Source organism: Labrus bergylta, chromosome 22 (assembly GCF_963930695.1).
Source record: "Labrus bergylta chromosome 22, fLabBer1.1, whole genome shotgun sequence".
In the NCBI taxonomy this organism is placed as follows: Eukaryota; Metazoa; Chordata; class Actinopteri; order Labriformes; family Labridae; genus Labrus; species Labrus bergylta.
The window spans coordinates 15,174,483-15,195,079 of NC_089216.1; the positions used below are offsets into that span (position 1 = coordinate 15,174,483).

Sequence of the window (20,597 nt, forward strand, 5' to 3'; positions counted from 1 at the left end):
ATCACACGGTGATGTCAGAACCAGCAATCCTGCCCGGTCAAGCTCCCACAGGGAAACGCAGCCTGCTTGCCTTCAAAATAAAGGCACAGAGCTCCTTGTGTGTGTTTATGGTTTATCATCAGCTGCTTTTTGCACTCATGGCGCTCCATGCAGCTCGTGATGCATCTGGGAAACGGCGTTAAACAGTCTGTGAATGTAGCTGTCTCGCCACCTGTGGGTGGAGAAGCTGTGCACGGCCCTCCGGTGTTTATTACCTGATGTTCATGAACGCACCGTGGCAGGCTAACAACAAAATGGTCCAACTATTTAATCCCAACTACTGCACTGATACTTCCTGCTCAGTACTTCACTTTGTAGTTTGTTAACATCGTCTTCGGCACGAGTAACCACGTCCACCTAGCTCGCCGCATAGGCCTAGTAACTTATTTGCAAATCCATGTTTTAAAATGATACAATGTCTATTGTTTTAATGAGCGAGAGCATCACAAAGTACCAACGCTTTAAAGGAGCAGTATGTAACTCTGACACCTCGTGTTTAAAAACGGGTACTGCAGTCTAAATTCTAAATTGTAGAGCGCTGTCTCCCCCCGCCCCCTACTCTCTAGAGTCCATGCTCTCACAGGTCACCATGTGGTGGACTCTGAAGCTTCAGTGTTTATCCAGCTCTGCATCGGTCTGTAAACCTTTCTGTGTTCTAACCTCTCTCCATTTTTCAAAAGCATCTCCAATATTGATCCTAGTTTGAGCACGTTTCTGCTCGTGGAGCTTATTAGAAACATGCAGAGGCTTTTTAGGTCGGGTACAATCACTTCTATCTGAACCACTTCTCTTGCCCGCTTCCATCACTGCAACACCTGTTGGTTTGACCTGATAACTGCTCTCATATCTGACAAACAGAGGGGCGTCCAAAACGGTCGTGTGGGGGTGTCTTAAACCCGCCTACCTTCTCTGGTCCAAACAAATCCAGAGCATTCAGGAGCAGAATCTAAAGTTAGAAGGAGGACATACTGACTGCTGCATTGTTGTCAGAGAAGCCAGCACTTCAACATAGCATGTTTCCTTAATGTCTGATCATATAGTAAGATACCTTTATCATTTCACTCACTACACATCTTACTGGTTGGACCTTAAAATAAACTATTTGTCATCTTGAGTCGTAATCTTAAACTACAGATAAAAAGAGAGAGAGTATTACGTTGCACAACTTAGAAAGCCTGCAGAAGTTTGTCCAGATAATTATAAACAGGAAATTACCCTGTCTATGGCTTATTTTCTAGTTGCCATGCTAACAAACAGATATGGATATTTTGACTAGCACCATATTGAAGTTTAAAATGTTGTCATCATGATGACCTTATTGTGATAAGTATCATAGGAGCTGCAAATTAGCAACACTTTTATAAACTACATTAAGGTTAAAATCATAAAAATGAGACAGGCTTCATTGGGTCTATGTGCTAAATTCTAGTGTTTTCATTTAGGCCTATAGAATAACTTCTTTTAAATATGATATAAAGAACTTCAGACCAGAAAATAATATGAAAAAGCATGGCTATATGTTGATTTCCGGTTATTTTGTGACGTAAATCGATGAGTGGACGTGTGGGAAAGTCTTCAGTGTTGGTGGTGGAATAACAATAATGTCTCTTTTAGTGCTGTGGGCAGAATATTATAAAATCCTTTCATGCTACGTGTCCGACTTTTATTGTGAAAGAGACCGGATCCTCCCCCGCGCGTCTCCGTTCGCTCTTTACCGTCAGCGCTGATCGGTGGAGCTGTCGGTGCTCGGACACAGAATCCGTTAAAGACCCGGGTCTGGGCCGGACTACAGGACCTTTCCGCGTCCTGAACCCCTCGTCTCGGCTCCGTGTGGGTCCGCGGGGCTGCTCCGGGTCCGGCTCCATGGCCTGATCTGATCCGGATCCTTCGCATCTGAAAATCTCCGAGATGCTCCGAGCTCTCTGCAGCTGCAGCAAAACACCGACACCGACACCGGCCCCGGGACTCAGCGATGCTTTTCAGACGGAGAGCCAGGTAACGTTAGCATGCTAACGACTCAGAGCTGCGGGAGGAGAGGGAGCTGCAGAGATTGTGGAGGAGAAAAGGAGGAGGGGGGGGGGGGAGGAGGTGTGGGTGGAGGGGCTCCTTCAAACAGAGGCCTCCTACATTCATTGCTGTGTTACATCATGTGGCTAACAGCCCCTGTGTGAGTGAGGTTTTGTCTTGGTTTCTTTGTGTGCTGGTGTAGACTGTGGGTGCCGGTGCAGACTGTGGGTGCCGGTGTAGACTGTGGGTGCCGGTGTAGACTGTGGGTGCCGGTGTAGACTGTGGGTGCCGGTGCAGACTGTGGGTGCCGGTGCAGACTGTGGGTGCCGGTGTAGACTGTGGGTGCTGGTGCAGACTGTGGGTGCCGGTGTAGACTGTGGTTGCTGGTGCAGACTGTGGGTGGTGGCTGCTGGTTACTCCGCTCTTATTGTGTGTTCAAAGCAGGGCTGCACTCTGGCAGTCTGAGGGGCCAGGGCAGACAACACAAAGAGGGCACCTGTGTGATGCAGCTGGTACATTACTCTCCAGGAGGCGGGGTTTGAGTCTTCGTTTGTTAGCTTGATGCTAAAACAATGGAAATTGCCATTAAAAGGGCTAACAGAATAAGCATCACTATCGCGGTAAACACTCAAAACTCAAGAGGAGCATTACATGATCTACAGCTCAGAACACTCCTTATTTATCTGATTCTGGCACCGGTCTAACTTTAGATTCTGGTCCTGAATGATCTGGATTTGTTTGGACCAGAGAAGGTAGGAGGTTTTAAGGCACCCCCACACGGCCGTTTTGGACACCCCTCGGTTTGTCAGATATGAGAGCAGTTATCAGGTCAACAGGTGTTGCAGTGATGGAAGAGGTCAAGAGAAGTGGTTCAGATAGAAGTGATTGTACCCGACCTAAAAAGCCTCTGCATGTTTCTAATAAGCTCCACGAGCAGAAACGTGCTCAAACTAGGATCAATGTTGGAGATGCTTTTGAAAAATGGAGAGAGGTTAGAACACAGAAAGGTTTACAGACCCATGCAGAGCTGGATAAACACTGAAGCTTCAGTGTCTACCACATGGTGACCTGCGTGTCAACTTCAGAGAGGAGGGGGCGGGAGGAGACAGCTCTCTATGATGTTTAGAATTTGGACCCATGCAGTACTCATTTTAAACACTAGGTGTCAGAGTTACATACTGCTCCTTTAATGATAAAATGATAAAATCTTTTGAACAATCTTTCGGGTTTCAGCAGAATGTTCGTATTCATAAACCAGATGAATGGATTCACTCGTTCTGGTTCTGGTTCTGGTTGGGTCAATGACACCCCCCCCCCCTCCCCCTCCCCCCCACATCTCATTCCTACACCCATCTCTGAAGTTTGTTATTATTCTACTATTTCAAACTATTCCAAGACTCTGTGGTCCATATTTTCCTCACATTTCTCCACCTTCTAAATTTGTAAGTGTATGTTACCGATTACTTGATGCTGAGTCAAACTTCCCCGGAGTTGGAGTCTGCTGTTGCCCAAAATATTTAATTATGATGGAAAAAAAAACTCTGGAAGAAGAACGGGGAAGTACAGAATCCTTCAGGGAAAAAAAATATGAGGAGATAAATCTGGACCAGGGAGTCTGGGCTTGCCCAAATATACCCGAGCTTTATTTTGGCGGGGGTTAATGTGTGCGGCTCTTACGTTAAGACGTTTCCATTTCCCAGCCATCAGTGTTTACATTTTCTGTCTTTTTTGTGAGCGTGAGTGCAGACAGGCGGAGAGGACGCTGAGTTGTTGATGCTCGTCTCCTCTGAGAAGAGACCGACTCTAAAAACGCTGGTTTGTTAAAAGCAGTGGGGTTGGACTTTGAGATGATGTAATCTGAGGAAATCGTGAGAATCTCAGCACTCAAAGACTTTCAGCCTGAAGTGAACTTCCTGTTTGAGTTGAGATTATTGTGTTAAAAACCGTTTGAGTGTCACGATGTTCAAACATCTCCTCGGCCTGACAACACCTTTAAGGAGGTTAGATTTCTCTGCGTTTCAGTCGTCTCTCTCTCATGTCCTCTCTGTAGCTCGACGTGATCCAGGACATTTTGACGAATGAGTGGCGTTTTTTGAGAACCCTGCGTTGTTCTGAGTGTGATGGAGGAAGCGGCCGGCGCTGAAACAAGCCAAACAAATGTCTAAAAAGGCTCATAAAAAGAACCACTCTGCTCTCTGTGTGTGCAGTGATGCATTCTCCCTGACATTCAGTGATTGTGCAGCGTTGGTGCAGTGATCACGCCGTGGGCCACGCTGCAGGCATGACTGAGTGTGGTGACTGTACACGTGTGACATCACGACCAAACACAGCCTCTCAGAGGTCCTGCCGGCGCCTTTAAAGGGACAGTTGCTGAGAAAGAGGACGGCTGCTTCTGTTGGTCCTTTCACAGCACGTCGAGCTGCTTTGTTGCGAGCGCATCTCTCCGCCACACTTTAAGGTGAAACATGTTCCCCTCGCACGCCTCACAGGCGGCTTCTCGAGGTATGTGGGAACAAATCCCTCCTCTGCATGTACGGCAGCCTGGAGGGCTCAGTGTCACGTTTTCCTGCACATCAGGCCCCAGAAGACGACACGTAGTCGACTAGCTGCTTCCTTCCATTAATCCCAGATGTTTAATAATGTTTGAATGATGTGAGGGAGCTCACTGGGATCACAGTCTGAGATGTTCAAACCTGATTGTTTTTCACACTCTGCCGTTTGTGTTGTGAATAATCCTGCAGGATTTGTGGAGAAATCCTCATATTGTGATTATGTTTTTGGGTTCAGATCTCAGCTTTGACAGCAGCTGTGATCCTTCATATCCCCAAATTGAGTTCATGCATTCATTTAAAGGTTAGTTTACTGTAAGGCTCTCTGTGCAGGATCATCCAAAACAGTCTGTAGGACGACTTCAACTCATTCAGAGTCCAGCAGCCAGAGTCCTGACCCGTACAGGAACATCTGAACACATCAGTCCGGTCCTCTAAACGCTCCTCTGGCTCCCCGTACAGAAGCACCTTTAAAATCCTTTGATTAGTCCATAAAGCTTGGAAGTATTCTTCTGACGCTGCTCACAGCCTACAACCCGACCCTGACCCCTCAGGTCATGTGGTGGAGGTCTTTTCTGGGTGTTTACCCCTCCCTCCTCCCCTCTCCCCCTCTCCCCCGCTGAGCTGCGTTTACATCAGTAACATCGTTCCGTACCCGAGTACTCTTGTGTGTGCACACAGTACGATACAGCTGGGGGCGGTATGCACATAGTTGGTTTGCAGATCTACCAAAAAGCAGAAAAAAAGAAGTAACCATGGCAACCACTTGACCTCCTAATAACAGTCTGTTTGAACGTCTGAAATCCACAATCCCACATGCTCCTCCTTTTCGTCGTCTTCTGTCGGGGCTGCCTCGCTACTGTTCATTAAAACCATAATGCCATGACTCATTTAAAATCCTCCGAGTTTCTCCTCAGATGTTTTGATGAAGATGAAGATGTTTCTATAATCATGGTTGTTTTATGGCTCATCTAACTCTCTCTCTCTATCCCTATTTTTACCCCCCCCCTCCCCCCCCCCTCCTCTCTCCCACACTTCGCTCCTCGTCTCCTCTTGTGTTGTGACAACATCACGTCTCGCCTTCTCCTTCCTCATCTCTTCTTCCCCTTTTTTTGCCCGTCTGTGCTGTTCTCATTTCCCTCCTGCTCCTTCTCCGTACCGTTTCATTCACGTCTATCTTTGTATCTTCCTCCCCCTTTGTCGCCCTCCTCCCCCCTCAGGATGTTGCGATTGCTGGTGTGTGGTCGGCTGGGTCCGGTCTGGATGTGGAAAGCCCTGCTGCTCTTCGTGGCCATCGGGTTCGCCGGCCAACTGCTCGGGGTCATCTTCAACAAGAGGTAACCTGTTCATTTCACTTCCCGTGCGGTGGTCCCGTAAACGAATATCTGGTTCTGCATCACGGGGGTCATTAAACCTGGATCTGGTCTTGCTTTGGGGGGGGGGGGGGGTCCAATTAGGGCGAGATTGTTTACATGACTCAGGAGTACGAATAGGGGATCGAACCGGAAACCCTCTGAAGTGACGCAGACACGATACGAGAAGTTTAAACTCCGATTTGATTTCAGTAAAAATCAAATGATGTTGACACCTGTTTGTTGGCAACGGCAACAACAACAACAACAGAAGTCCCAGAGGTTGTGTAATTTATCGGTCCAAAAATTAAATAAAAATCAAGTTCAGAAGTCAAGAACTATATTCCCCCCCCCCCCCCCCCCCCGTACCATCAGGCGTTACAAAGGAGAGAAGGGATCATCACGTGTGTGTGCATGGAGGCTGTAGTCCATGCGGGCAGCCCAGGTTCAAATCCGACCTGTGGCTCCTTTCCCGCATGTCATTCCCTACTCTCTCTCTCCCTGCTTTCTGACTCGATCCTCTGTCCTATCTCTCCATTAAAGGCACAAAAAGCCCAAAAATAAATCTTCAGAAAAACTTGTTTTAATCTTGGCGTGCCGAGGACTTTTTGTTGCCGTGGTAACACATATTTAATCTTCTGGTACGTTGACACGTTTGTGTTTTTCTTAGAGACCTCGGTGTCGTTTATTTTTCTCTTTTAGAAGTAAGAAGGAAACAGAATCCTGCTGGACTCATAAATACTTTAAAATATTTATATGAATCTCAAACCAGTTGTTACAAAGTCCAACGGTCCTGATGACCTCTGACCTGACGGGGCTCACGCCTCAGACGGACTCAGAACTGAAACGAGTCGGCACAAACTTCCCTTTCCCTAAATCTGCCTTTCAACCAAAACAAGAAGAAGAAGCAGCAGAGGAAGAAGTCCTGAGCTCGCGTGTGCGTGCAGCGGCCTGAGTCGTCACGTGACTGCTGCGCCCACGAGAACCACGGAGAGGAACCGACACAGAGTAATACAGATAAACAGACGGGATGGACGTTAGGCAATGGGAATCACTTTCCACAGTCGTCACAGAATCATCAACACGGACCAGCTGAACGTTCATCCTCGCGTTCGAAGCAGCGAACGGCAAAGAGACGACCACGTGAATGATGACCGTTAACGTTCCTGAGAGAGAGGGGGAGAGACTTCACCGTCTTCATGTCTGATAAAGCTGCTCCCAGTGTTTCTGTGTGGCTGTCCTTCACTAAGAGAGGAATCTACGAGACAGAGACGTGTAGAGAGACGCCGCTGGATGTTGATGCGTCACAGTACAGAAATAGCCGAGCGTTTGTTCTGCTCGTTTCAAAAACACTAAATCCTCGATTAGGCACAAGACAAGTTTCTTAACGAACGACCGGTCAAGTCAGAAACTATAACTGTATTAAAATACGTTTTCTGATTACATCTTTAAAAACTCCCTGAGATTAAAAATCTCTTCTTAAAGGTCAAATATTTAAAATCCACTTCTCCATGTTCCTCTGGTCTGTCTACAAACCCCCCAATGATGATAAAAGTCCATCCTCCCAAACAGGCCGTTTGGAGATTTTCCCTTCATGACATCACAAAGGGCAGTAGCCCCTCCCCCAGGTGGGTGACTCTCCCACAGCTAGGTGTTTGTTCTGCCCTCTGAGTCTGCCTTCTCACCGTAAACAACAGGGCATGGAGCGAGAAAGCCAGAAACACCCAAGTCCTTCTTCAGAGAGGGGGCGTGGTCAGACACAGGTCATTTACATATTTAAAGATACAGACACAGAATCAGCCTGTTCTGAGCAGGGCTGAAATAGAGGAGTTTATAGACATGATCAAATACAGGATCAGAGTGAATGTTTCTGAGTGAACGAGTCATCATGTTAATCGTGGTGGGAGGTACGACCTCAGATTCATCAGAGTCATTTTCATGGTAACTGAGAAGCCTGTTTGATTGGATGTCTGACTCATGTTAGAAGATAAACACACAAACAATTCAGGATGTGGACACATGAACATTTCTCAACCCTCCAGAAGAAGTTATTTTAACTCTGCACATATTGTCACATGTTTGAGCGCCGTAACCCGTTTTAAAAGCTACTGTGACATCAGTACATTCATATGTTTCTTATCTCTAACAATCTGCAGCTACAGATGAAGTTCATCGTCAAAGTCGTGCCCTGGCTCTAGTGTGTGTCTGTGTGTGTCTGTGTGTGTGTGTGTGTGTGTGTGTGTGTGTGTGTGTGTGTGTGCGCGCCTGTGTGTGTGTGTGTGTGTGTGTGTGTGTGTGTGTGTGTGTGTGTGTGTGTGTGTGTGTGTGTGTGTGTGTGTGTGTGTGTGTGTGTGTGTGTGTGTGTGTGTGTGTGTGTGTGTGTGTGTGTGTGTGTGTGTGTGTGTGTGTGTGTGTGTGTGTGTGTGTGTGTGTGTGTGAGAGAGAGAGAGTTCACACACTCACATGTCAGTGTGTGAAGCTGCTTTGTCTGCAGAGACACACCTTCTCTCACATTTCTCTCTTATGTTTAATCTTCACACACTCACACACTGCTGTGGCTCAGTTGGTAGAGTCGTCGCCTCTCAACCAGAGGTCGAGGGTTTGATCCCCAGCTGGGCAACATGTTCGATGTATCCTTGGACAAGACACTTAACCACGAATTGCTCCCGCTGCTTCGGTGGTGGTGTATGAATGGATTAGTTACTTCTGATGGATGATACTACATAGCAACCACTAACATCAGTGTGTGAATGTGTAGGTGTGACATGCAGTGTAAAATAGAACACACACACACACACACACACACACACACACACACACACACAAATAAACGAGGGCTGGATAACAAGCGTTGTGCGCGGACAGCTGACTGTTTTTAAGAACAGAGAGAGAGAGAGAGAGATATTCTTCCTGATGTCCAGCAGGGGGCTGTCGATTGTAGAGAAGTCTTTGATAAACATTTTCCTAATGAGTCTCAATCTGTAGTTTCAAGTCTTCTTGAACACATCATGGTGTTCATCTAATAAATTATGTTTCCATTAAAGGGATACTTCAGCCATTTGCATTAAGTGTTGTATAATTAGAAACCTGGTAGTGTTTTTGAATGGTCAAAACTGATGGTTCAAACTGATATGGATGAAGGGGATTTTGAAGGTGCTCCAATCGGATGTTCGTGGCTATATAAGTAGTAAGTAGTAGTAAGTAGTAAGCACTGTGACCCAATGTCAATACAGAAGTATCCCTTTAAAAGTCACAGAGACCAGGAAGAGGGGGAGGAGTTAGGGGTGGGGCTACCTGTGCTTGATAAGCAGCTACCATGGCAACGAGATGGCAGATGTCTTGTTCTGTGTTTGGTTGACTCTCTGAGCAGTCGGCTGTTCATTCTCTCACTGAGAGCATTTTTTTAAGGGCGCTCTCACACTACACCCAGTTGTCTCATACCAAGGCGAAGCACGATAAGCCCCCCGCCCCCCTTTGTATTTCAGTACGGCTGTGGGCGGATTTACATAACTGACACAGAAACACTTGAGATCATGACTCCTCTTCAGGGATTCCCTTAGCAGGCAAAAGACGATTGTTGCTGTTTTTTTCTTGTGTCCAGTCCTGTTCAGAGCGCCGTTTCAAGTCGTGATATTTACGCCCCTGTGACGTTTCTCCTTCAGTCTTAATGTTGTGGAGGTGTAATGCGGGGGCGAAGTGACCCCCCCCTCCCCTGTGTGTGTGCATGTCTGACTGTGTGTGTATGTGGAGCTCCCGCTGTGCCGTGCTTCTGCAACGGTGGAACACAATGTGACCTCACAGACTAGGGCGCCAACATTACATCACTCAATATGAACGTACAAAGACGTGATGACGGCTGGGCTGAGTTACGGCACTTTTGCTTCCGACTACTCTCACACACACACACACACACACACACACACACACACACACACACACACACACACATACACACATACACACGCTCTCTCCTTGTGCTGTAGAGGACCGGTAACATCTGGCTCTCAGGGCCCACAGGGGGTGTAAGGTTGCAGTGGCGCGTTGGAAGCAGAAAGAATGGCTGCCCTGCACGCTGACCCGTGCTCTCGAGCCCGACTGATGCTGGGTTTACGTTTCAGGGCTGAGGCAGAGATATAACTATAGGAACAGGCTGAACATGAGGGTTTGAAAGGAACAAGTTTGTCTCCAAGTTTACTTGTTTCAAACGTGAGACCTCAGGATTTTAAACAGTCTGTTATTTTAATGATCATTAGTATTGAAAAGTAAAGTCTCTATTTCATGAGAGGGACGTGCAGGAGAGGCTAACTCCTGCTAACTGAAACAGATTCATTGCTGAGGATCTAAAAATGTCAAACAGACACAGTTTGAAATCCTCTCTTCTTTTTCCGTGTCCTCCAGCAGCGTCCAGCCGGCCGCCCGCTCCATCTTCTCGTCCCCTGACGCTCAGGGCCCCTCGCTGGGCTCCTGTCAGCCCCACATGCACATGATGTTCCTGAAGACCCACAAGACGGCCAGCAGCACCGTGCTCAACATGCTGTACCGCTTCGGGGAGGAGCGGGACCTCCGCTTCGCCCTGCCGCTCGGATACCAGCTGGGATACCCGCTGCCCTTCAACGCTCACAGGGTGAAGGGGTACAGAGGCCCCCGGGCCGTTGAGTTCAACATCATGGGCAACCACATGAGGTTTAACAAGCCAGAGGTGAGATATGGAGAACATTGAGCATGATGATATTGTGTAGTGAAAAGGGTTTAATGCTTCTGGGACATGTGAAGTTTTATTTCAGTAAAGCAACAACGAGGAATCTATTCAGTTAGAGACTACAGCGAGCATCAACACTGATTGGACTAACTCCTAAAACAGGAAGAGTTTCTGGTGAAAATTATAAAAGCATTCTTCCTCATCACAGAATAACCAATAAAAACCAAGAAGATCAATATGTAACTCTGACACCTAGTGGTTAAAATGAGTACTGCAGTCCAAATTCTAAACACTGTAGAGAGCTGTCTCCCCCCGCCCCCTCCTCTCTAGAGTCGATGCTCACACAGGTTGCCATGTGTGTAGGACCCTGACGGTCCAACCAGTGAGATGTGTAGTGAGTGAAATGATAAAGTGATTTTACTATCTGATCTGACATTAAGGAAACATGTTATGTTGAAGTGCTGGCTTCTCTGACAACAATGCAGCAGCCAGTATGTCCTCCTTCTAACTTTAGATTCTGGTCCTGAATGATCTGGATTTGTTTGGACCAGAGAATGTAGGCGGTTTTAAGACACCCCCACACGGCTGTTTTGGACGCCCCTCAGTTTGTCAGATATGAGAGCAGTTATCAGGTCAACAGGTGTTGCAGTGATGGAAGCGGGCAAGAGAAGTGGTTCAGATAGAAGTGATTGTACCCGACCTAAAAAGCCTCTGCATGTTTCTAATAAGCTCCACGAGCAGAAACGTGCTCAAACTAGGATCAATATTGGAGATGTTTTAGAAAAATGGAGAGAGAAAGATTTACAGACTGATGCAGAGCTGGATAAACACTGAAGCTTCAGTGTCCACCACATGGTGACCTGCGAGAGCATCTACTCTAGAGAGGAGGGGGCGGGGGGGAGACAGCTCTCTATGATGTTTAGAATTTGGACTGCAGTACTCATTTTAAACACTAGGGGTCAGAGTTACATATTGCTCCTTTTAAAGTTTTGTAAATTGAACAGGTATTTTGTTTGGAGATGAACACAGTTTTGTTCCTTCTGTTAAAAATGAAGTAGTGGAGCAGCGGAGTCAAACATTGATCAGTTTGGAGAAGCTGTAAGACAGCAAACAAGTTTAAAACGTTTCATGGGGCAGATTGTTGCAAACACACAGCTGTGATTAAATGAAACTCCTGTGGTTAACGGTGTTCTTGTTTTTGTGTCTCTCAGGTGGAGAAGGTCATGCCTGCTGACACATTTTACTTTTCCATCGTCAGAGACCCTGTGGCGCTCGCTGAGTCTTCCTTCGCTTATTACAAAGAAGTTGCTCCGGCCTTCAGGAAAGCTAAAGGTTTGGGCGACTTCGCTGACGATCCCAGAAAATACTACGACCCTCGTCTCCGTAACAACCACTACGCCCGCAACCTGCTGTGGTTCGACTTCGGCATGGACCACAACGCTAACTTCTCCGTGGTGCTGGCTCAGCGAGGGACGGCCATGATCCGGCGCGCCTTCAAGCTCATTCTGGTCTCTGAGTACTTCGACCAGTCCATGATCCTGCTCAGGCACGCCCTCTGCTGGCCACTGGACGCCGTCGTCTCCTTCAGCCTGAACGCTCGACAGCAGAAGCCCAGCAGTGTCGGGGGGATCGGGGGGAGCTGGGTGGGGAAAGCGGCGGCGGCAGCGGGCGTTGGCGGCAGAGTTGGACGTCTACAAGCAAAGTCGGTGCCCAACCTGCCGCTGACGGAGGATCAGCGTGAGAAACTGCGTCAGTGGAACGCCCTAGACTGGTACTTATACAAAGCCTTCAACAAGACCTTCTGGGAGGAGATCGAGAAGTTCGGCCACGCCCAGATGGAGCAGGAAGTGGCTCTCCTCAGGACGCGGCGGGACGACCTGGCCCGGGTTTGTCTCAGGGACGGAGGGAAGCCTGTGGAGGCACAGAGGATCCGAGACCGAAACATCCGACCGTTCCAGAGCGGATTAGTGAAGATCCTGGGCTACGAGCTGCACCCGGGGCTCGATAACGCCACCAGGACGGCGTGCCTGAGGATGATCCGCCCGGAGATCCAGTACAAAGACGTGCTGGATTTTAAACAGTTCCCCCGTGTGGCTGCGGCGCCCGCCCCGGCTCAGGCGGGGCAGCAAGGCGGGGTCGCAGCCGGCGGATCTTTTTTAAGAGCGGACTCGTCCAGGACAGCAGAGAGGGCGATGGGAGGGGGGGAGGTAGGGGGGAGGACAGTGGAGGAGGGGGGGAGGGACTGGGACGGGAGCCGTTTAAAAAAAAACAACCAGACTCTGACAGAAGGAAGAGCGCGGCTCAGATAGTCCCCTGAAAAAAAAACAAAAAAAACACAGATAGGTACAGATGTATGAAGCTGAACTCTGAGCCGACGAGTTTACACGAGAGGAGATGAAAAGGTTCGTCGTCTGCCCCTCCTCCTCCTCTTCTTCTTCTTCTTCTCTTTTCTTCTTCTCTGCTTGTTTTTCTTACAGACTGCCTCTGGGCTTCACTCTGCGTGACTCTGTCATGTGACCTCTGAGCGGCTGGCGGCGCCCCAGCTGCAGCTGGCGGTCGTTTGTTGGTCTCTGCAGGATGTGAAGGGACTGTTTGGTGTTTCATGAGGAGACGTGTCTGCAGGTCCTGCTGCTGTTCATCCCGCTCTGTGTGTTCATACATGTTCATAGTTATACTGTGAGAGCTCGCAGTTCTTCACACTTACCTCTTGCGTTTCCGTTTCTGAGCATCTGTTTGTCTGTTTTGATGAAGCGTGTCAGAATGTGTGATGCTGTTGGACGCCACGTGTTTACAAACGATACGATCCATAGAATTCAAAGAGCACTAAATAAGTTGTGATCCCTCTTTCTCCTGCTGATGTGGTTTTTTCCAGCAGTAAAGGACGGTGCCTGGTGAAGGACAAAACTAATCAGATAAAGTTTCTCTCAGAGGGAGAGCTGAGCCGAGTCCACAAACCTGATCCTCTTCTTAATAATAGAGCGGCAGACGCAGGTCTGAGACCTGCAGACGGCTGCTTCATATCAGAGTCCAGACACAAACAGAGAGGGCTGCCTGCAGGTCTACAGAGATCTATGTTGTTAGAAATGAATTCTTCTCTGTGTGGGATGATTTGTCTGAAAGAAACCCTGATTTATTTCATAACACTGCAAACACTCCCCAAATCTCTCAGAGGATCACGTCGATGTTAAAGGTTGAAGAAAGAGTCGGCAGGCGTCTTTAAATCTTACTTCAAATCACCTTCAAATCACCTGAAAAAAAACACCTGAAGTAGGAGAAGACAAACGGTCAGACATGTTCAAACATCCTTAAAAAAAGACGTGAGAAACACGGATCATCGGTCAGAAGATGTGTGCAGTTCTCGTGAACTGAAGCCTGTTGTCTGTTTCCAACAGTAAAGACGTCTGAAGTTGAAGTAAATTCATCTTCTGACCTTTAAAAATCTGTTTTTACACGTTACTCTTGCATGAAATGAAACGCTGAAGAACCACTCCCCCGCAGAGAAAAACACAGGAATGTGTTTTTGTTTGATAATTTCTCCAGCACCCCCCGAAACTGCTGCACAGGGAACCATGTGACAAACAAGAGGACACTTTCCAACTGCTGCTTCAGGGTACCTGAAGACAGAACGAGCCACATAATCAAGAGAAGAAAACACTAAAACACAGCAGCTTAAGCTCACTTTTAAACGAACCTTACCAAGTGTTAGAAAAGACAAGAACAGATGTTTAACATTGCACCATGACATCTCCGCCTGAGGGTACCCGAAGGAAGTCCGAGCCACATAATAGAAATAAAACATAACAACAGCACTTAAACACAGCCTCTTAAGCGTACTTTTTTTAAAATGAATTTTACCCTAAGACAAACACAAAGGTACTTTCAAACTGCTGCTTCAGGTACCTGAAGACAGACCGAACCACATGTTGAAATGAAAACATAAAAACTAACTTAAAACCAGAGCTGACAGGTTAGCTGCTTCTTCAGGGACTCCTTCTGGGGTTCCTTAAAACAGACATGAAGGGAACCTCGACATAGGGAACATAAAAACTGCTAAAGGACTTTTCATCAGCTGTGCGAGGAATTAACGTGTTCTTCAGATATTCTTTCACACGTGCAAGAACATGTTGACGTATTCGTGCAAACAAACATCAGTTTCTACGTCACAAATCTTCCTGGACTTGTTTTGGGTGTTAAAAAGAAATCGCCCCTGGATCTTAATTCAGACAGGTTCCCCGTCCCTGAGGGAAAGTTCCTGCAGTGTGAACGTGGATTTACTGCGACAGACTCCGTGCATGAACGCAGCCTGTAGTTGCACGCTGAATATTCAATCTATTTCTCGCCGTTAGTGACCTGTGCCCGCCGGCTGTAACTAAAGACAACAATGTTGAACAGACGGACTGAAGCCGTTTCCTTGATGCAGCTTTTTGCTGCAGGAAACAAACTCTTAAGAATCTCTGGAATGCATCTGAAGAGTTGATTTAACGCTGCTTCCTCGTCAGCATGCAACATAACACAAGACACCTGTCGATCTCTCCGTCAGGGTCATGTGACCGCACACGGGTTGGTGCAGCTCCTACAGTAAGTCCTCCTCCTGGGTCAGGTCTGCTGCTTGGTGTCTGACTGGTTTTTCTAGAAGGTCTTTCCTCTGAGCGCTTCACTGCTGCATGTGTACTCACTGAGGGGAAAGACTGATCTGATCAGAGCGGCAGAAAAACACAGAAGAAGAGATTGTAAAGGGAGACCAGCTCTGATAAGAGAATGTTTTAATGCAGGGGTTAAAGCAGGAAGGTTGGGTTTGAAAAGGCTCTAAGATGACATTCTTCAGAATGCTCTGCAGTCATTCATCATTCTGTCGTTTATTGATCGTGTTGCGTCGGAGCCGTGCGTGTGCAGCCGTCCGGTGAACACACAGGAAGCTCATGTGAGCACCTCACCATGCTGCTCTTCTTCTGTGGTTTTCACTCTCTGCTGTGACACTCACCACATATTTCCTGTTCGGAGCAAAACGAGGCTGAAGTCTGGTCATCTGAGAATCCATTTTCAGAGAGGAATGTGTGGCACCGAGACGCTCCAGTTCCAGCACAGAGAACGGGCAGACGTTTCAGAACGCAAATGCTGCCAACATATTTGTTCGACTCAAACAGTGTGCAGATGTTTGGTTTGTTTAAGGTTTATTTTTGGGGCTTTTATTGTAGAGACAGGACAGAGGAGAGAGAGGGGGAACGACAGGCGGGAAAGGAGCCACAGGTCAGATTAGAACCCGGGCCTTCGTACATGGGGCGTGCAAACTAACCACCAGGCCCCCGAGTGTGCTGAAGTCTGTCTGCAACCTTTGACCATTAAAGACAAGAAGCTACCACGATAGCTGCTGCCTAGGACGTCTATTTTTGTTGCTGTGGTATCAAACATGTCCTGATGTCGTTCGATTATTACGAGATTCATATCGAAGTTTGAAATTCCAAAACTTTTTCTCCAGCCTCTTTTCCAAGTTTGATCACCTTTGAGTTCAGAAAACCAAGATGGCGACAACTGAAAGCCTTTAAACTCTCAGTTGTCTTTTAACCAATGAGAGGCTGCTCATTCTTTGTCCTCTTCTTTCAGTCAGTTTATGGGAAACTGTGCAGATATGTCAGAGTTTACTCCGGCCGCTCGGCGTCTCCAGGTTCAGGCGGAGAACAAAGGTCTGGAAACAGCTCTCAGAGTGTTGAAGAGCTCTCGTTGTGTCTCTGTAAACGTTGAACTTTTGACTGACTGACGCTGAGAGCCACAAACAAAGTGGCTCTCACGCCGAGCAGCGGAGTGTGTGCGGTGTGAAGAGTGTCTCCTTACAGCCGTCGGCCTGTCGGGGGGGATTGGGTGTTCGGCTTTGTGTTTGGATGGCTGCCTCCTCTGTTTGCTTGGATGAAAGGGAGACTGTTCACCGGCTCGGAGAGACGCTGAGTCAAAGAGAGAGAGAGATAAAGAGTTAACAAAGATGTCAAATGTACGGGACAAACCTGGCTTCATTCATTCTCCGTTGTCTGTCAGGGAAACACGAGATTTGTGAACCGCTGATCTGAAACGCCGTCTCAGAATAAATCAAACTGCATGTTGACGTAACGCCGTTCAGTCCTCTAACGATGCAAGGCAATGAACTCCAAACGTCCGTGAACACAGGAATAAAATCATCTCTGTGCTCGTACATGGAGCAGAGAGAGGGGACATGATAGGACGGCGGGTTAGTTCACCTTTGACCTGCAGAGGAGACGAGGGATGGGTCAAACATTTCCCCGACTTTCACCCAGGAGACCGAGCGTCTGCGTTTACCAACCAACACTGTGTTACGGCTGCTAAATGGAACCTACAAACTAAAATGACTGGGTCACTCAAAAAGACCAAACCCACTTCAGACAGCTTTAAAGGGCGCCGTAATACAGACGTTAGAGTACACCATAAAAACGAATACAGAGAAACTTTCCAAGTTGTACCTGGAAAGAAAGGTCACACACCTTGTTACAGCCGCTAAAGGCCACCTTGCAGTGTACTCTTTGGGTTCTTAAAGACAGCTGATAAAAGGAACTATAAACCGTCCTGATTATGTGTTAGAGGGAAGAACACAGCCGTCAAACTGCGGCTAAAAGCACCTTGAATTTGAGGCTAAAGAGAACCCTAAAACAGACTCCCACACTATTTAAAAAAATACCTAGAAACTGTGTTGTGAATGGAAACCTAACGACAGACACCAAAAGCTTCAGGGTGCCTCGAAACAGGTCGATCAGAGTTTAAGAAAAGACAAACCAGGAGCTAAATTAGCAGCTTCAGGGAACCTCAAAGGAGCTGCTAACTCACATCTGACCTCAAGTTCAAACTAACAGACACGATTAGTGGAGATGATGGTTGTATTTTTCTTGTATTTCAAGTGAGACATTTAAAGGAAGAATGTGCAACTTTTTGATCCAGTAGATGTCGCTCTTGAGTGCCAGCATGAAACCAAAACAAACTTCCTGTTTGGCCACACCTCCTCCATACTGAAGCCTCCACTCTCCTCCAGAGACACACCTCCAACCCCTCCCCACATTGGCTCGAGCTGCAATCACCTGTGTCCTACATTGTTGTGTTAGCATGCTAATGTTAGCGCTCTTTAGTTAGCTCGTAGCTTCACATTGCATGTAAATTGACACAGAATGGCGGTGATCTAAAAACTCTCACTAACATTCAAATAATCAGTGAGTATGTTCTTCTCTCTAGTCTCTTGACTAAAACAGCTTTTATACACAAGGGGAGGAGCCAGCCGTCCTGTCCATGTAAACACAGCTCTGACAACAACACAGCCAGCGGGACTCGAGCTTCTCACTCATTGTAGACAGTCATGACTCAGACACATTTACACAGGATAGACTGGATTCATGATATATTTATGTGGAACATGTCGCACATTCTTCCTTTTAAAGTCACGCGAATTTTGAAATGTCAAATGTGAAACATGTTAAGGTACTTTTTGTTTTTGGATGCATATGTGTTGAAGGACCGGTACATGACAAACATCTGAAGACTTGTTTTTCTTTTGGTCGTTTTAAAAGTGAATGATTCAGTTTCTGAACTATTTAAAGAGGTCATATTATGCCCTTTTTGGGGTTCGTATATTTAATCTGTGTACGTACTAAAGTATGTTCACAATAGCTAAAGTTTGAAAAAAGTGTCTGTTTTCATGAACTGCTGCTCCATGCACCGGCTCGCTTCTGACTCTCTCTCTAAGGCTCTGAAGTGCCCACGTTCAGAGTCCCCAAGTGTGCCAAGTCTGATCTGATTGGTCGGCCTGTCGGCTCTGCCGTAATTGGTCAGTCGCTCAGCACAGTTCTCGGAAATGTCCCGCCCCTTTTACCATATTGGGAATGCAGCCACTTTGGCTCCGTCCGAGGGGAGCATAAACATTAGCACCTTAGCAGTACTGTGCTACCACAGGCTGCGGCATATCATGGGCGTGCTACAGAAGTTAATGGGCGTGCAACATGAGCTGCTGGGCTTGTCACAACGAGCCAATGGGCTTAGATCAGTGATATCACACTGACAAGACGTCACACTGGCAAACATTTTTTGAGGGGGGCTAGAACCGAGTGTTACATGCAGCTTATGCTGCAGCTAACAGGAGGACGTAGGAGAAGCCGCGTTTCCACGGACTTTGAATTTTTGCACATAGATGTGCCTAAACATGCACAGGACACTTGGAAAACACACTAAAGAGCATATAAAACCAGAAAAAGCATAATATGACCCTTTAAAGGTACAAAGTCATATGGAAATGCAAAGGTTATATTTGTTTCTGGACGCTACACCGGAATACCTTTCTTGAATTTTAAGTTTAAAAATTGAAGGTTATACTTTGAAATGCACATGTTTGTTTTTGTTACAAATAGTTAACATGTTAAAGGAGCAGTAAGTAACTCTGACCCCTATTGTTCAAAATGGGTACTGCACCATCTACCGTCCCCTCCTCTCTAGAGTCCATGCTCTCACAGGTTGCCATGTGGTGGACACTGAAGCTTCAGTGTTTTTCCAGCTCTGCATCAGTCTGTAAACCTTTCTGTGTTCTAACCTCTCTCCATTTGTCAAAAGCATCTCCAATATTGATCCTAGTTTGAGCACGTTTCTGCTCGTGGAGCTTATTAGAAACATGCAGAGGCTTTTTAGGTCGGGTACAATCACTTCTATCTGAACCACTTCTCTTGCCCGCTTCCATCGCTGCAACACCTGTTGGTTTGACCTGATAACTGCTCTCATATCTGACAAACCGAGGGGCGTTCAAAACGGCCGTGTGGGGGTGCCTTAAAACCGCCTACCTTCTCTGGTCCAAACAAATCCAGATCATTCAGGACCAGAATCTAAAGTTAGAAGGAGGACATACTGGCTACTGCGTTGTTGTCAGAGAAGCCAGCACTTCAACATAGCATGTTTCCTTAATGTCTGATCATGTAGTAAGGTCACTTTATCATTTCACTCACTACACATCTCACTGATTGGACATTTAAAGAAACATGTGGATCCCAGACCTGGAGCATGTAATCTTTACATCAAGACGTACATTGTCCCTAAATCATTCGGTTATCGTACGAATGATTAACAGAAGCAAACGTATCTCAAGAAAACAAGATGATGGTCAGAAATAATCTGTGAAATCTCAGTCAGTCTTCCCTGTCAAACCCGATGAGACAAGTTTTTATTCTTCCAGGAGGACGTGGTCAAAGCGTGTTTCTGCTCCGGTACTGTGACTCTCAGTAGCGTGTTACTTGTGTACTTCCTGTGTGAACATGTTGTATGTTACATGCCGTGTTTCAGAATATCAGGTACGTCTTGTGTGTGTAAGTCTTCACAGCGAGCAGCAGCTCTGCTACACGCTGTGGTTTAAATTGCTCTCATGCACGCTTCATTTAGACGTCTTCTCCACTCCGCAGGTCATCACTGACACGACGTACTTTACCTGAAACCACCTCAAGCTGTCACAGGCTCAGCTGGAGGCAGAGGCCTGACAGTTTGTTCAAGAGCGGCTCGCAGCTCTAGATTGGGTTTTACTTGAAACTGTATTTTTGTTGGGTTTGTAGCGGGTTGCACCGTTTGTGTGCTTCCTCTCAGCTGTTTTTTTTCTTGTTCTGAATAAAAAAGCAACGGTTCCTAAACTGCAACAACTTGTCTGCTTCATTTTTACCCGTTGGTCATTGACTTCACAAACAGCGTTCAGCCAATCAGGAGGTGTTTGAATATATTAAAGAGGACATATTACCCTCCCTTTCCACCTTTCCACCTTTCCAAACAGTCACCTGTTGTCTAAATGAAACATCTGTGCTGTGCTTTGGTCAAAATATAACATGAATCAAGCACCAGAGGAGGTTTGTGACCCTGTATAAACCAGCTCTCTCAGAATGCTCCGTTTTGGTGTGTGTGTCTCTTTAAATGAAATGACCCCCCGAGTTTTCCCGG

The 20,597-nt window shown here is 46.9% G+C and overlaps 2 protein-coding genes across 3 annotated transcripts in view; one reads left to right on the forward strand and one right to left on the reverse strand.

Moving 5' to 3' along the window:
• The window catches only part of LOC109995512 (butyrophilin subfamily 3 member A1), a 38,137-nt gene extending 37,599 nt beyond the window's left edge, over positions 1–538 (reverse strand). The window contains exon 1 of the mRNA XM_065950402.1: positions 529–538. The gene's annotated coding sequence lies outside the window, so the exon portion shown is untranslated. The remainder of the gene's footprint in view (positions 1–528) is intronic.
• A 702-nt stretch (positions 539–1,240) lies between these two features.
• On the forward strand, positions 1,241–20,305 carry gal3st4 (galactose-3-O-sulfotransferase 4). Of its 2 annotated transcripts, none has more exons than XM_065950517.1 (4): positions 1,241–2,034; positions 5,816–5,932; positions 10,349–10,646; positions 11,858–20,305. In XM_065950517.1, the coding sequence occupies exons 1-4, from the start codon at positions 2,012–2,014 to the stop codon at positions 12,953–12,955; spliced, it is 1,536 nt and encodes a 511-aa protein (XP_065806589.1). In that variant the 5' UTR covers positions 1,241–2,011; the 3' UTR covers positions 12,956–20,305. The 2 variants fall into 2 exon arrangements, with proteins under 2 accessions (XP_065806589.1, XP_065806588.1); XM_065950516.1 differs by having other exon boundaries at positions 1,242–2,034; positions 10,346–10,646.
• Positions 20,306–20,597: the final 292 nt, after the last annotated feature.

What these genes read in the sequence shown, in the direction of transcription:
- gal3st4 (XM_065950516.1), top strand. Translation starts at nt 2,012, where the DNA reads ATGCTTTTCAGACGGAGAGCCAG. An exon ending in GGGGTCATCTTCAACAAGAG is followed by an intron (nt 5,933 to 10,345) that starts GTAACCTGTTCA and finishes CGTGTCCTCCAG; the next exon opens with CAGCGTCCAGCCGGCCGCCC. An exon ending in TGAGGTTTAACAAGCCAGAG is followed by an intron (nt 10,647 to 11,857) that starts GTGAGATATGGA and finishes TGTGTCTCTCAG; the next exon opens with GTGGAGAAGGTCATGCCTGC.